At 36.1% G+C, this 12,964-nt stretch overlaps 1 protein-coding gene across 7 annotated transcripts in view; it reads left to right on the top strand.

Moving 5' to 3' along the window:
- L3MBTL3 (L3MBTL histone methyl-lysine binding protein 3) overlaps positions 1-12,964 on the top strand; it is a 77,266-nt gene that overhangs the window by 54,678 nt on the left and 9,624 nt on the right. For 6 of the 7 annotated variants that reach the window (XM_041469864.1, XM_041469865.1, XM_041469869.1 and 3 more), the window contains exons 16-18: positions 150-252; positions 7,873-8,019; positions 9,412-9,576. In XM_041469864.1, coding sequence (XP_041325798.1) covers positions 150-252; positions 7,873-8,019; positions 9,412-9,576 — 415 coding nt within the window. Of the gene's footprint in view, positions 1-149; positions 253-7,872; positions 8,020-9,411; positions 9,577-11,319; positions 11,865-12,964 lie in introns of those variants that run through there. The other variant, XM_041469867.1, reaches the window with a different exon arrangement.

Genomic DNA, 12,964 nt, shown 5'->3' on the forward strand with positions numbered 1-12,964 from the left:
CATGCTTTTACAGAATGTGTTATTAAAGTATTTCTGTTTACTTATTTCTTCATGTTTGCTACAATGCACTGGTATTTGTGAATATTTATATAGCTTTTAAATATTAGATAATTTTCTTAAATCTCATTTGTAATTCACCTGGCATGCAGGTCCCTTGGAACTAGTGGAAGCTTTAGAGCATGGAGGGTGTCCCACAGCAGGATGTAAGGGAGTTGGACACATTAAAAGAGCAAGACATATCGGCCATCATAGGTATGTTCTGTGAAACTGATTTTATTCTTTCAATTGAGGGATGTGTGCAGATGGTTCTTTTAAATTGTTGTTCGTAAGAAAACAGATCCAAGCTGGAAAAAAATAGGAAATCTTGTAAGCCTAAATATGCAGTTATTTCAGTTGCCATGGTGAGCATGCTGAAATAAACATTAGCAATCTGTAACTTCATTTCACCAGGGTGTGCTGAGATAAGATTTGCTGTACATTACTTTTTGTCACAATTGGTAGAGTCAGTTACTCTGTATTTTATTCATTTGAGGATTCCTCAGCTTGCTGTCCAGTTTGCAAAATATCACAGACAGATGTGTATAAAGCAATAACTTTTGTACCTTTTGAAATATGAGGTCACTGATTTTATTATGGCTTGGGTGTTCTTGTTCTGCTTGGTTGGTAAGGGTAGGGATTTGCTTGTTGGCTTGGAACAATGCTAGGAAGGAAATTCTGATTGACATATTCCCGAATGACAACTTGCTGCTTCTATTTGGTGTTTCTAAGGATGCTTTGTTGGGCACCTTCTAAAGTAAAATTCAGAAATATGGACACCCCATCCTAGAGAGTAGTTGACATTAGCACTGGAGAATGGAATGGAAGGGACAGACATAATGACCGAGTAAATAGAAAACATTTCCCAAGTTGAAATTTTAGTATTTTCAAAATATTTACAGTGTGGGGTGAATCCAGACTGTTTCAGTAAGGGATGTACAAGTAATATAGTGTGTTGAGTTGAGAATGAAGCACCATAAATACCATCCTGTTACCTTTTCAGAAATTAGAGCTTCCAAAAGCTGTAATTTTTCCATTACGCAGTCATATAATTCTCAAATGTCATATCCATTTGTTCTTCCTGCTCTCTGATATGGTTAGATGACTGCTCTTTGGTTATTTATCTATACATTTGTTAAAGTATCTTTTCAAACTGTCTTGATCCAAGAGTGAGCTCTGCAATCTTTTCATGTTTTTGATGAGATCATTATGTGCTGTTGACTCAAGTTATGCTACAAGGTTTTGCTAGTGTATCACCATGTGTTAAGGTCCTGACTAATCCCTATCTGATGTCTGGCTAGCAAAACTCACTGTATTACTACATTTTGATATGCAAACGGCATCTTCTGCTGCAAGTTCTTCCCTGTCTGCAGCAGAAGCGTTGTTTGTGCTGTTAGGAACAGAAGAGCTCCTGATGCTAGGACAGGCTTTATCCCCAGGGAAGGACGTAGCTATGATAGCTCCAGTGACAAAACTTGTTGCAGTGTGAACTGTGAAGGGGTTGCCATGACACAGTATGCCACACCACTGTCTTTCAGATTATTCTCACCCTATTCCGGTTGTCTTTTTCTGTCTGTGTTATTTTTCTTTTTTCTTTTTTTTTTTTCTTCCAGTTTTTCTGCCTTCCCTTTTCTACTTTCCCTTTATTTCACTCAACAAGTAGGGTAACTCTTTAAACAGTCAAGTCAGTCCTTAACAATATTGTAACTTTCTGCATTCATAGCATTAGTCCACTGCAAATGTGAACTAAACTAGATTTGCCTAAAAAGCTTCCTGACTGCTTATCTGAAACCCATTTAATTTCATATTCTAGTAGACTTGAGTATTGTATGATTTATTATTGCATCTAGTTTGGGAGGCAATAAATTCCAATTCCTTATCAAGTGCTATCTCAATTACTTAGAATCAGGTGGACATGCCATGGGTTTCAGCCCAAAGCTGAAACTTAAAATGAGAAAAAAAAAAGAAAGCAAATTTGTGTGAAAAGTTTTTCATTTATGATCTCTCTAAATAAATATTGGCAATAAAAGTTCTAATGTTTTATATGGAAAGGATGAGTAAGAGCTATATGTCTATTTACTTTGTATAGCCTTTGTTTTTATAACTACCTTTTCCATGCTATTTAAAGGTCATTATACTTACTCATCCTAAATATTAAGAAAAGAAATAAACTCATGGCATTTCATTGTGCTTCTTTTTTTACTGTAGTCTAAGATTTCCAATTATTTGCACATTAACTGATAGTTCTAGGGTATAAAAATATAACCAAGGAGATTTTGTTGAACATAAGACACATATTAGCTGTTTCATAGCAAACATATTTTACCAGTAAGTATCTTATTCAGTAGCTATTGATTTGCCCTTTGTGATGATATTCTAGTTTTGTTCTTGAGTATTTCTATGGAAAATAATGAGATTTGTTCTCTTCCGGAGCCTACATATTTGAGGGTCCAGCTTTCCACAAAAATTCTAACATTGTACCACCACTTTTTTCCTGAATTAACCAAGAGATTTTGAAATTTGTACAATTTTCCACATCAGGTAGCATTCCCGTGGCTCTTTTATCTTGGCAATCCTGAAATGTATTTAACCATGCTTATCTTGTTTTTTGTGATGAGGTGCAGCACACAAATGCCTGTGTGCAGAAAAGACGATAATTTAAAATGCTAAGTAGTTCTGAAATAATTTTGAGAGCTTGTTCCTTAGGAATCACATGAAAGCCTTGGTGATTAATTATATAGCAGTGCTAAAGCATTTACTTTTTGGAAAAGTTGATGTGACTAAGGACTTGGTATCTATCAACAGTTGATCTAGGGTTATGTGTGGTGCAGCTGAAACAGCCTGACATACAGATTGTTAGCATTATGCAGATCACCTGCATATTTATGCGTGTGAATTGTGTACCCTGATGTTTAATGCGTGCAGTAATTCTCAAGTTCAAGCAGGAGTGCGAAGAGGTCAGTTGTAGGTGTAGTTCATTAGATTTTTGAGTCAGTTCTTCATGAGTAAAGATTTTTGCCTGAAACTTCAAACTTCCCATGCGTTATGTGTAAGTTGAAGTGAACTGAAGTGCTGTGGTATGGGCTGTGTTGTAAGAGAGCACATGTTGTATAAACATGGAAACCTCAGGTCCGCAGGAGGTCACATCTTTTTGTTCAGTGGTTTTTGATGCCAGTCTCAAGGTCATTGGCACCTGCCAAATCTGTTCTAAAGCACTCTTGATTTCTTGATTCACCTTTAGCAGCTTTCTCCTGAAAAATGAATGCTTTGATGATAAACATGCACTGTAATTTGTGAAAGACAATAGTTGCCTTGATTGTTTTGAGACTAGTTAAAAATGTTTTCATAAAGTCTGAAGTAAAGAGATCACTTAACAAAATCCATCAGCAAAAAAAAAAAAAAACAAAAAAACCAAAAAAAAACAAAAAAAAAAACCACATCCCTCAGATGCTCAGACGCTGTCAGGATCTTTTCTCTGAAGGTTTCTTGCTAATCATATATTGCTACCAGCTGATGTGATCACCTGGACACAGGCTGATCTAGACAGTCTAATCCATCCATTAGTCCAGTCTGGAGCTCTCATACAACTCTCATACAGCTTCATCCCTTGGCAGTGCTCAGCAGTAGCTTGCACCTGAAAGGCACTGAGGAGCTGGTGTTGGTGACATTTCCAACCAGCTCAGCTGAACCAGGAGACCTGTCTGTGGCTTAATACAGGTTTGCAAAATATTCCAAGTGTTCAAAAGGACTAATAATCTAGATTTAATGGTACTTCATACGCAAGTTCTTAGACCTAAGAGAATGCTGCCTTACTCTTCTTTAGTTTAAGAGAGAATCCTGGCCTGTGTTCCCTTCTGATATTAGGTGTAGCTGAAAGTATTGCGTCTGGATTCTGTGCTTCAGAAAATTTGCATACTGCTACGAGATAGGAACATCTTCAAATGTCTGGAGAAGACTAAGGTCCATGCCTATCAGCAGCCCAGTTTTATCCTCCTACCCTTGAACTTTACAGAAAAGAGATAGGTATGTAACTGCACCTAGAGATAGATCTTGAGTGTGACAGAAGAGCAGTTGCAAATAAACACAGGTGGGGTATGCTACTCAACACTTCTGTTCCATCAGACAGTTCTGGAAAGGGCTAGTAGTGTAAAACCTCTATTGACTTGAAAATCCCATGCCTGTGATCAGAATGGTGCCTTTTTCTCTCTTCATCTTTCATGATTCAGAAACTTATTTTAATTCTCAGTTTTTACTCAGCATATGCAGGACTCTGGAAACAGTGGCTCCCTTTCCTCGGAAAACTGTGTCATGGACACACATATTGCCAGCCAGTCTGCTGCCATTTCAGCGGTGCCCTGCAGACAGCTAATTATTGTGCTGTGCTGATCCTTCAGCGTTTGGAGACGGCTGATTGCTCTCGTGTGTGGGGGTGTGTGTGTGTCAGGTGCTATTAATGTGAATGTTTGTTTACTGAGGCAGCTCCAATGATAATTGAGATCTTCATGTTGGACTCCGTCCAAAGCTCTGGGGCAGTGCTGGGGGCTCTACAGCCCTGTCAGAAGAATAGCAGAGGTTTTAACATTGAGTACCTACTGCTGCTTTTGCTTCCTGCCATTCTTCCTGAGCCTCTGGCAGACCTCAAGCCAAGCACATCTGATCATTTTGGAAACTTAACTTCTGAACCTGTGCTGTTTTCAAACTGGTGTGCTAAAGCACAATGTAAGCTGGAGCAGAAATCCAGGTTTAAGGTGACAGAAGAGTTAAAAATCCTTATTTAATATTAAATGACCTAAACACCAAGACTTCTGAGCCCTTGAGATGAGTTGTGTTAAAAACTTATAGTCCTATAGAAATTGAATACTTCTATTATGTAGGAATAACAAGATTAATTTTTTTCATTCTTTGTAGTAGACAAGTTAAACTGAACTGAAGGCGGAAGGCATTGAGGTTCAGGAGGATTTACTGATTGAACCAAAGCCATACACAGGTTCATTCATGCTGTGTTTCGTTGTAACCTAGCTAACAGTGGAAACCACATGGGTTCTTTTTGTTGCCTCAAGTAACAGTAACATCAAAGGACTATCAAGGAGTTTTTTAAAAATTGCTCAGCAACTTGAATGATTAATTACAGAGAAAAAGTCATCTGAATCTAGTGTTCCAAAGCATTGTTAATATTATAACTATTGTTGACTGAAACTGTCATTCAACTGCAGTTTTTCCAGAAAATACTAAAGGGAAAGGTGGTATATAAGCAGGCAAGTTATAATAAAGGACTGAATTTTTAGGCTTTTTCTTAGGGTATTTTGTTTGGTTTTTTTTTTAATTTAAAACTTAATAGTGGTGTTGGTAAACAGAAAACCTGCTGGAGTCTGACAATTATATTGTCAGATTTCATTGGGAGCGTAAAGCTTGCTTAATAAAACACAACAGAAGTTAAATACCACATTGGTAGTGTTCAGTGTTTCCTTGTGACAGCCCTTTAACTGCTCAGAAACATTGCTCAAAACACCTCTGTGAGCCTAGGAAGCTGAAAGAAAATTACATGCTTTGCCCTGTAGCAGTGGCAGAACTGAGATTAACCAATATATTCATGAATTTCTGAAAACTGTATTTCATCACAGTGGTATGTGTTTGTCACAGCAAGAACTTAAATCACACTAGCAGTGGTCCCTTAAAACCTTTTTCTGAGCAGAAGCCTGTATCTTTTATCTTGTATTTCTTTTGAAAGAGAAAAAAGACATCATTGTGATAGATGCAGCAGCATAAGTCATCTGGCAGAGGGTAGTCCTAAGACACACAAAACCAGTAGGTTGAGAATAAATGTAAACATATATAAATAGATTTTAAATAAAATACCCCATTCTGCTTAAGAGTAAGTAGAAATAAAAGGTGAATGTTCCAAGTTAATTTCTATTTGTATATTTTCTTCCATGTCTCTAACAAAAGCATACCATACTTGAAGTTTAGTGTTTCATAGCCAGTTGGACTCTATCTGATTTGGATGTGTAAACAAAAAGTTTAAGAAAGCAAAAAGATTACTCTTCTGTACTTCATTGCATCACCTGGGGATATAGCTGCATTTCCCTTTATAGCACTCTACAGGCTGTTACATCTGCTTGGAGTAGCCTTTAACAGGGATATCATCTTGATTTGAAAAACCAAAGCTATTCTATTTTTTTCTTTCATAATTCAAGTTCAGCATAGCCACTCAAGTATTTAATAATAATAATAATAATAATATAATATTAAAAAAACGAAGTTGATACTGTCTTATTTTCAAATGAGCCAACTGAAGAAATCAAACATATTGTTGATATCCTGTCGTGATAAACCCAGCAAGGGCTGACTGACTTGGCCTTAAGGAATTTTCTCCTTTTATGCAAGTGCTGATAAAAATGTAAATTTCCACCAACTTTTTGTTTATCTTGGTGATATCAAAATTAGATTACCAATATTGGTCCAACCCCATTATAGGAGTTGTTACATACTCATTCTGAACCCAGAGCTTTGTTGGTAAGGGAAGAGGAGAGTGTACAGCGTATTTTAAATTAAAAGGCCTTTTTCTTTTTAAATGCTGTGCTTTCTAGAAAGAAAACTGTAGTTGAAAGCTGTTGTTTTTCTATTAATTTTTGAAATTTGGAGGTGGCAAGGCATGTGGCTGTCAAGGTAGAGTTGTTTATATTAGACAGTTCTCTTTGGAAATCATGCAGGTAACTATCAGTGAAACAAATGAAACATTGCAGTGATTTATGGAAAGATGGGTAGCTACAGTCTTTCTTGAAAAGAAAATAAGCAAAATTGTAGAACATAGGGTTTTTACCTTTTAAAATTATGGAAGTCGTTGTAACAGTACAGGTGAGTAGAAAAGCGTAATTTCAAAATATAGTTAATGTCATAGCTCATGAACCACAAATGGAGGATCATATTTAGTAGAGTCTGTCCTGTATCTTATATAATTTTGAAAACTTGAATGTGATGCTATTCACTGTTGTAACATGTATATACTATTCAGAGTATAGGATATTTTAATTGATGTATTGAGTATGTGGTCTGGCTGACTAATCAGTTGAACACTGCAGAGCATTCTACTAAAGCAAGATCCTAGTTCAGCCCCCTGTGTTTTGGTTTGTGTTGCTGTTTTTCCCTTTCCTACTTCTTGTGCAAACGCAGGTTTTCTGACTTTGGTACAACTTCCGCATTTCTTAGAGCAGTATTTAAAAGTCATTGTGTCAATGTTCATTGTCAAATTATTTCCCTAGCAGGAGTGTGGGGAAATAGGGAGTATTGAATGTTAAGAAAGACTGTAAAAATATCAGTCTCTTAAAGGAGTATCACAAAATGGCATTTGCAAAGATAGGGCACTCACTGCAGTAAGGGGATGTGCTCCAGTCCTCATGCTTTGCCCTTGAAATGCAGCTTCTTTGTAGACATTACATAATAGAAATATCCTCCTTCGCATAAATAAATAATCATGGTAATATGACTTTCTTTGGAGAGACATGGGTATAGTCAAAGGCATCCTGTGTTGTATGTATAAATACCATTACAATTATGAGGGAGCAGGCTAAACATTTATCAAGCAATTTTCCACAATGAATGTTGTAATAGAAAATAATACAATTTGTGTTACGCAAGTTGCTGTCAAAAGGAAATGCGAAATTGAGGTTTTTATTCGATGGATTTATTAACATTTTAAGTAGTACTACTTACTGCATTTTTAAAAATCTTCTTTATTTTAAGTTATTGCATCTACTTCCAGGAAATTCCAATGTCATTTTGTTTGAAATCAGTAAAGTGTTTGAGAATAAGGAGTAATTGTTGTTCTTCAACTTCTAGTGCAGTCAGCTGTCCATATTCAGAGATGAACTTGAACAAAGAAAGCCTCTTACCTGACCGATTGAGTGGGGAGATGCCTGCAGCCAGTCCTATCCCCAGAAACAGAAAAGTGGAAACAAATGAAAGATCCACCTCTCCTGTAATCAAGTAATTATGATTGAAACTATGTCCGTGACTAACAGCAGTATTTTATTTCTGTGTTCTCCAGTGCAATTTATAACTGTGCAATGACTGAATGGTTTCAGAAAGGCCTGCCTATTTATCTACATTTTCACAGGGAAGAAAAATGTTTTTTTCAGTGCTTATCAAAAAGGTCATAGAGCTGTCAAAGACCGATACTGATTTTACTGCCTATGGTTTAACAAGAGTTTGGTTTCATCTTCAGTGTAACTATCTAGACTACTGAGTGGTTAATTGGAATTTAAAATTGAATGTTGACCGGTTGGTTTCCCTTTAGAAAATTATTCTTTGTGTTCCTTTTGTTTGCTGTAGTGGCATTATTGATGTGACTGTAAATTAATGTAGCTCTTTGAAGAACAGCCAGTATTATGTCTTTACAGTGGGAGTGGGGAATCAAATTACTGGGACCGAGTTTTGCAAGAATAGTGCTGAAGTCTGTAGCTGAAGCTTTTAAACAGGAGCACTGGGAAAAAACAAAGGAGCATGATACCAAGATGATTATTTTCAGATGATTATTTTATCTCAGAAATTGTGGATACTGATTCCTGTGCTTATTTTGGACTCTAGGGAAAAATAGAGAATTTAAGAAAAAAAGGAAAGGAAGAGAGGCTTCCCCTTCTTTTCATGGCTAACATTAATGTAAATGTGAAAGTGTGAATGATGTGAAATATGAAAATGTGAAAATTTCCAGTTCTCACTGTAATGACCACATATTTTCAATAGCTGGTATTTTAAATTGCCTTCTCAGAGACAGTTTCAGCTTCATGCTTCAAAACCCAAAATGTTCTGCTGTCTAAGAGTTCTGCCTGATTTGATTGCTATAAATGCAGGGTTTTAGAAATCTGAAGTGACTTAATTACTCCCTGGCAGGTAGCCTGCTTGCCATTACAGTGAATCCACTAGCAATTTGAGCAAAGTCCTCGGTGGCAGGGACTGTGTCAAGTGCTACTTTTTTCATTGTCCCAATTAAGAGGCTGCATAGAACACTGTGAAGGCTGCACAGTGATATGTTATGGGAGAGAAGGGATAGGAGAAAAATAATACCTCAAAGTGTTCTTGTGTAGCAAATATTTGAAGAGGATAGCTTATTATAAAAAGTAATATTAGACAAATTCTGTTCCTGTTGAATTGTCTAATCATTTTACCATTGACTTAATGGAGAAGAGAGTTCTTTATTTTGATTTCTGAAAATGGCAGGTATACAATTTTCTAGTGGCAAGTAAAAAAACTTCTCTATATTTCTTAACCAAAAAACCACCTTGGATGTTTTCAGTTTACTTTTTGTGCATAGAGAAAATAAATTAAACAACAGCTTTGCTGCTTCCACTTCTAAACATTTTGTTCATTTGTTTTAAACAGTGACAGAAAATGCCCCAGCCCTGGTCATGTAGGTATGAAATCTTCACCTCACAATCGACCATCAGGGAAAACTGTACCAGAAACAACCAAGCTGGAAGATGCAGAAAATAAATCTCCTTGCAAGAAGCCCCTGTTATGCAATGTGAAAGAAAAGAAGGCACCTGGGTAACTCTCAGTTCCTTTCAAAGTAATGAGTGTTTGGAGTCAGTTCAAAAAGCAACTTACCAGGCAAAGCAGTCCAGTGATTTGTCTGAGGAATTCTTAGAAGCTGTGGGAAAGGAGATGAATGCTCTTCAGCTCTTTTTATCTTAGAAATAGAGGGGAAGGGAGTATCACAAGGTATATAAGAAATACATGTCAAAGGAGAGGAAAAATAAAATACAGTTATTGGAAATTGAGATTCTTCTTCCTAGGTTTGTGTCCAAATTATTTTATATATACAAATATCTATAAATTAAAAGTAATTCTTTAACTTTCAGCATCTGCCATGCATTTTTGACAGAAAATGACACGAGAACTTTTTTATACCACAAATATTATTCCCCAGTGCAAGTTTGGAAAGTATCTTTGAAGCTAAAAGTACACAATTCAGTGTTTTCATGGGGATATGTGAGGCAATAGGATTCCCTAAATTTTTAATTAGTTACAATATCGCTACATTACATTATTGACTATTTTCAAACAGAAATAGATGACACCCTGGAAGATGAGTGTCATTTGTTATATATTTACATGAGCTACATTATTTTGTGTTCATAAGATATATGAACTGTGTTAGCAATAGTACTGTCTTGAGAGGCAGAGAGAGGAGAGTTGGTATTTTATGGTAAATCACCCACAGTAAAGCTGATGATTGAAATGGAACTGTTTTGTTAAGAGTTGGACTTTGATAATCTTTATTGGGTCTCTTCCAACTCAGGATAATAAACAGCATTCACTAGTCATACTTTAGTGAATTTAAACAGAAAAGAAAAGAAGATGGCTTCAAGTGTAATTTAGAAATAACCTGTGTTAAAAAATAGTTGTAATTCATCATTTTTGTCATACTTACAGTAAATTCAGATTTTTCTTTAGAAATATACTTTGGCTTTACAGACTACCTCTTAAGATTAATTGAAGAAAAAAAATTTTCATATTTTATTTTTTTGGAGGGTGTTACCTTTAGAAGACTTAAGATAAACAATACTTTTGCTATCTGTTCACTGTGTTGAGTCAGTTTTGTTAAGAGAATGAGTCTTGTGCCAGCTTTGAACTACCCAGAGACTTTGCAGCTTGTATTTCAACTGTTAGAAGACACTGATGACTGGCTGCATTTTATCATCTAGCTTTCCTCATTCATTATGTATCCAGCAAAGTCATGGAGGACTTTCAGTTGAATAATCTCCCTTTGAAAAAGGCATGAAAAATAATGTTCACAACATTAGGTATATATGAACTGCTGGGGTTATAAAATATTGAGCATCTGCTTATTGCAATACCCAGTGGATCTTTTTAGATGTGTATTCAAAGTACACATGCATAATTGAAGACATAGATACACACACTTGTGTGCTCTTTAGTTGCTGAGCTCATACTGTGGATTTAATTATGTTTGACTGCAGTTCAATTGTGTATACCTTTGTATTCAAAGGTAATCTTTTGTTTCATAGAAGTCTTTCATTGAGGAACCAACCACAAATGATCCCAAACATGATTTTTATTTTGTCATGTTAAATCTAAGTGGTACTCAGCTAATCTCTAGTTCCCCTTACTCCTTTTCCTTTCTCTCTCTCTCTCGTTTTTTTGTTTGTTTGTTTGTTTTTCTTTTGTTTGTTTTTTTTTGTTTGTTTGTTTGTTTGTTTGTTTTTGGGGTTTTTTTGTTTGTTTGTTTGTTTTTTTGGCTCTCTATGCATCAAACAACTATGCTAGAAAATTTTGGTTTGCAAGAATATAATTATGTACATAAATACTGCAGTGTGTCCCTCTGGAATGTTCCTGACACTAAAAGTCATGATAAAAATTACATACCTACAGCATATTGAATTTTAAAGTATCTTCAGAGTAGCAAAAGAATTTCACTGTAATAAAAATTCTCTTCTGGAAATCTTTACGTGAAGAAAGCTGAACACTCAGACTTGGGAATCAAATTATACTGGCTCTTAAAAAAAATTCTATTTGTCTTCCAGCCTCTTAACCAAAACCTTCAATTCATTATATAGTTCTGATACGGTCGTATTTAACTAACGAGGTCAAATTTCTGTATGTATTCTGCTATGGAAATTGCTCTCAAGAAAATAGGGAGTAATTGTTTTCTCACAGGATTTGTTGATCTCTCTTCCTTAGCTGAATTACAGCTGTCATTTCCTTAGCCTTTGGAATTAATTGCACTAGTTATTTTAGCATGTTACTTTAGAAAGTTTTCTGTGTTTGTGGAGTTTGGAAAATAAGTTTTAAGTGAATAAATCTTTCTGAGGAAGATACTGTGGAGAAGTCCGTTGTGGCAGAAGGAGTTCTGAGGAAGATACTGTGGAGAAGTCCATTGTGGCAGAAGGAGTTGTGCATGCTGTATGCATTCCACTGGTATTGGCTGTCATACTATTATTTGTGTCCTGTCATACTATAAAGGCTGGATTTCCTGATCTGCAGTGTTCATTTTGCACCATTACTAGTGTGATAATTATATTTCTGTTGAAGTCAGTGAACCTGAAGCTCCTACTTGATTTAGTCACAAATGTTTTCTTGTATATAATATATAAATGGTATTCAATGGTATAAATGTAAACAGTGGAATTAAATAGATCTGTTTCTTCTGTGGATTTGTGTTTTGAGGTTAGCTAATCTTGATGCCTAACAAAGTGTTAGGTGTGCATCTGCTTTTCATCTGTTGATGTTGACGTTCGTTAAGGTGTTCTTGTTGATTCCTTTTGTGGTAGATGGTAAAGCATCAGTTCATATGGTAGTGGGATTCTTGTAGCTTTGACTCCAAGAATCATTCTGGTGCCTATTTTTAGAAAATGCTCATTATGTACTTGGTATCTCCGAGTGCTCAGAGTATCTGTGGTGGTTCAGTAAGAATTGACCAAAGTGTTCTGAAATTCTTAAAAAGCAGAAGTAAGTAGACATGTAATGTCATCAAATTCATGTCACTTCACATTTGTAAGAAACCAGGAAGTACCAGGAAATACCTCTGGAAATACCTTCTGAAGGCACAGTTTGAAAAGGAACTTCCCAAGGGCTGATAGGAATTCACACACCCCACACATCCCCATCTTGAGAAATTCTCTTTATTTCCACATCTCTTGCCCAGTTTTTCTCAACAGGGGGAAGACATTCCCTCCCTGCAAATTTTTGGGCTGGCAAAGCTTAGGGAGCAGCTGGATAAGAAGTAATGCAAAAGCAGAAGCAAAAGAATATAGATATTTTTGGTGATATTTTCAGTGGGATCGTTAGCAGCTGCACAACAGGGTGTCAGTAACTGTACTGACAAGGAGTTGATGCCCTGTAGGGATGAACGTTGGGCAGAGGAAAAGGAGTAAGTGTTATTTCAGACAGCTCCTGAAAATGGCCTGCATAA

This window comes from Pyrgilauda ruficollis, unplaced genomic scaffold (genome assembly GCF_017590135.1).
Source record: "Pyrgilauda ruficollis isolate IOZ18807 unplaced genomic scaffold, ASM1759013v1 scaffold24, whole genome shotgun sequence".
Classification (NCBI taxonomy): Eukaryota; Metazoa; Chordata; class Aves; order Passeriformes; family Passeridae; genus Pyrgilauda; species Pyrgilauda ruficollis.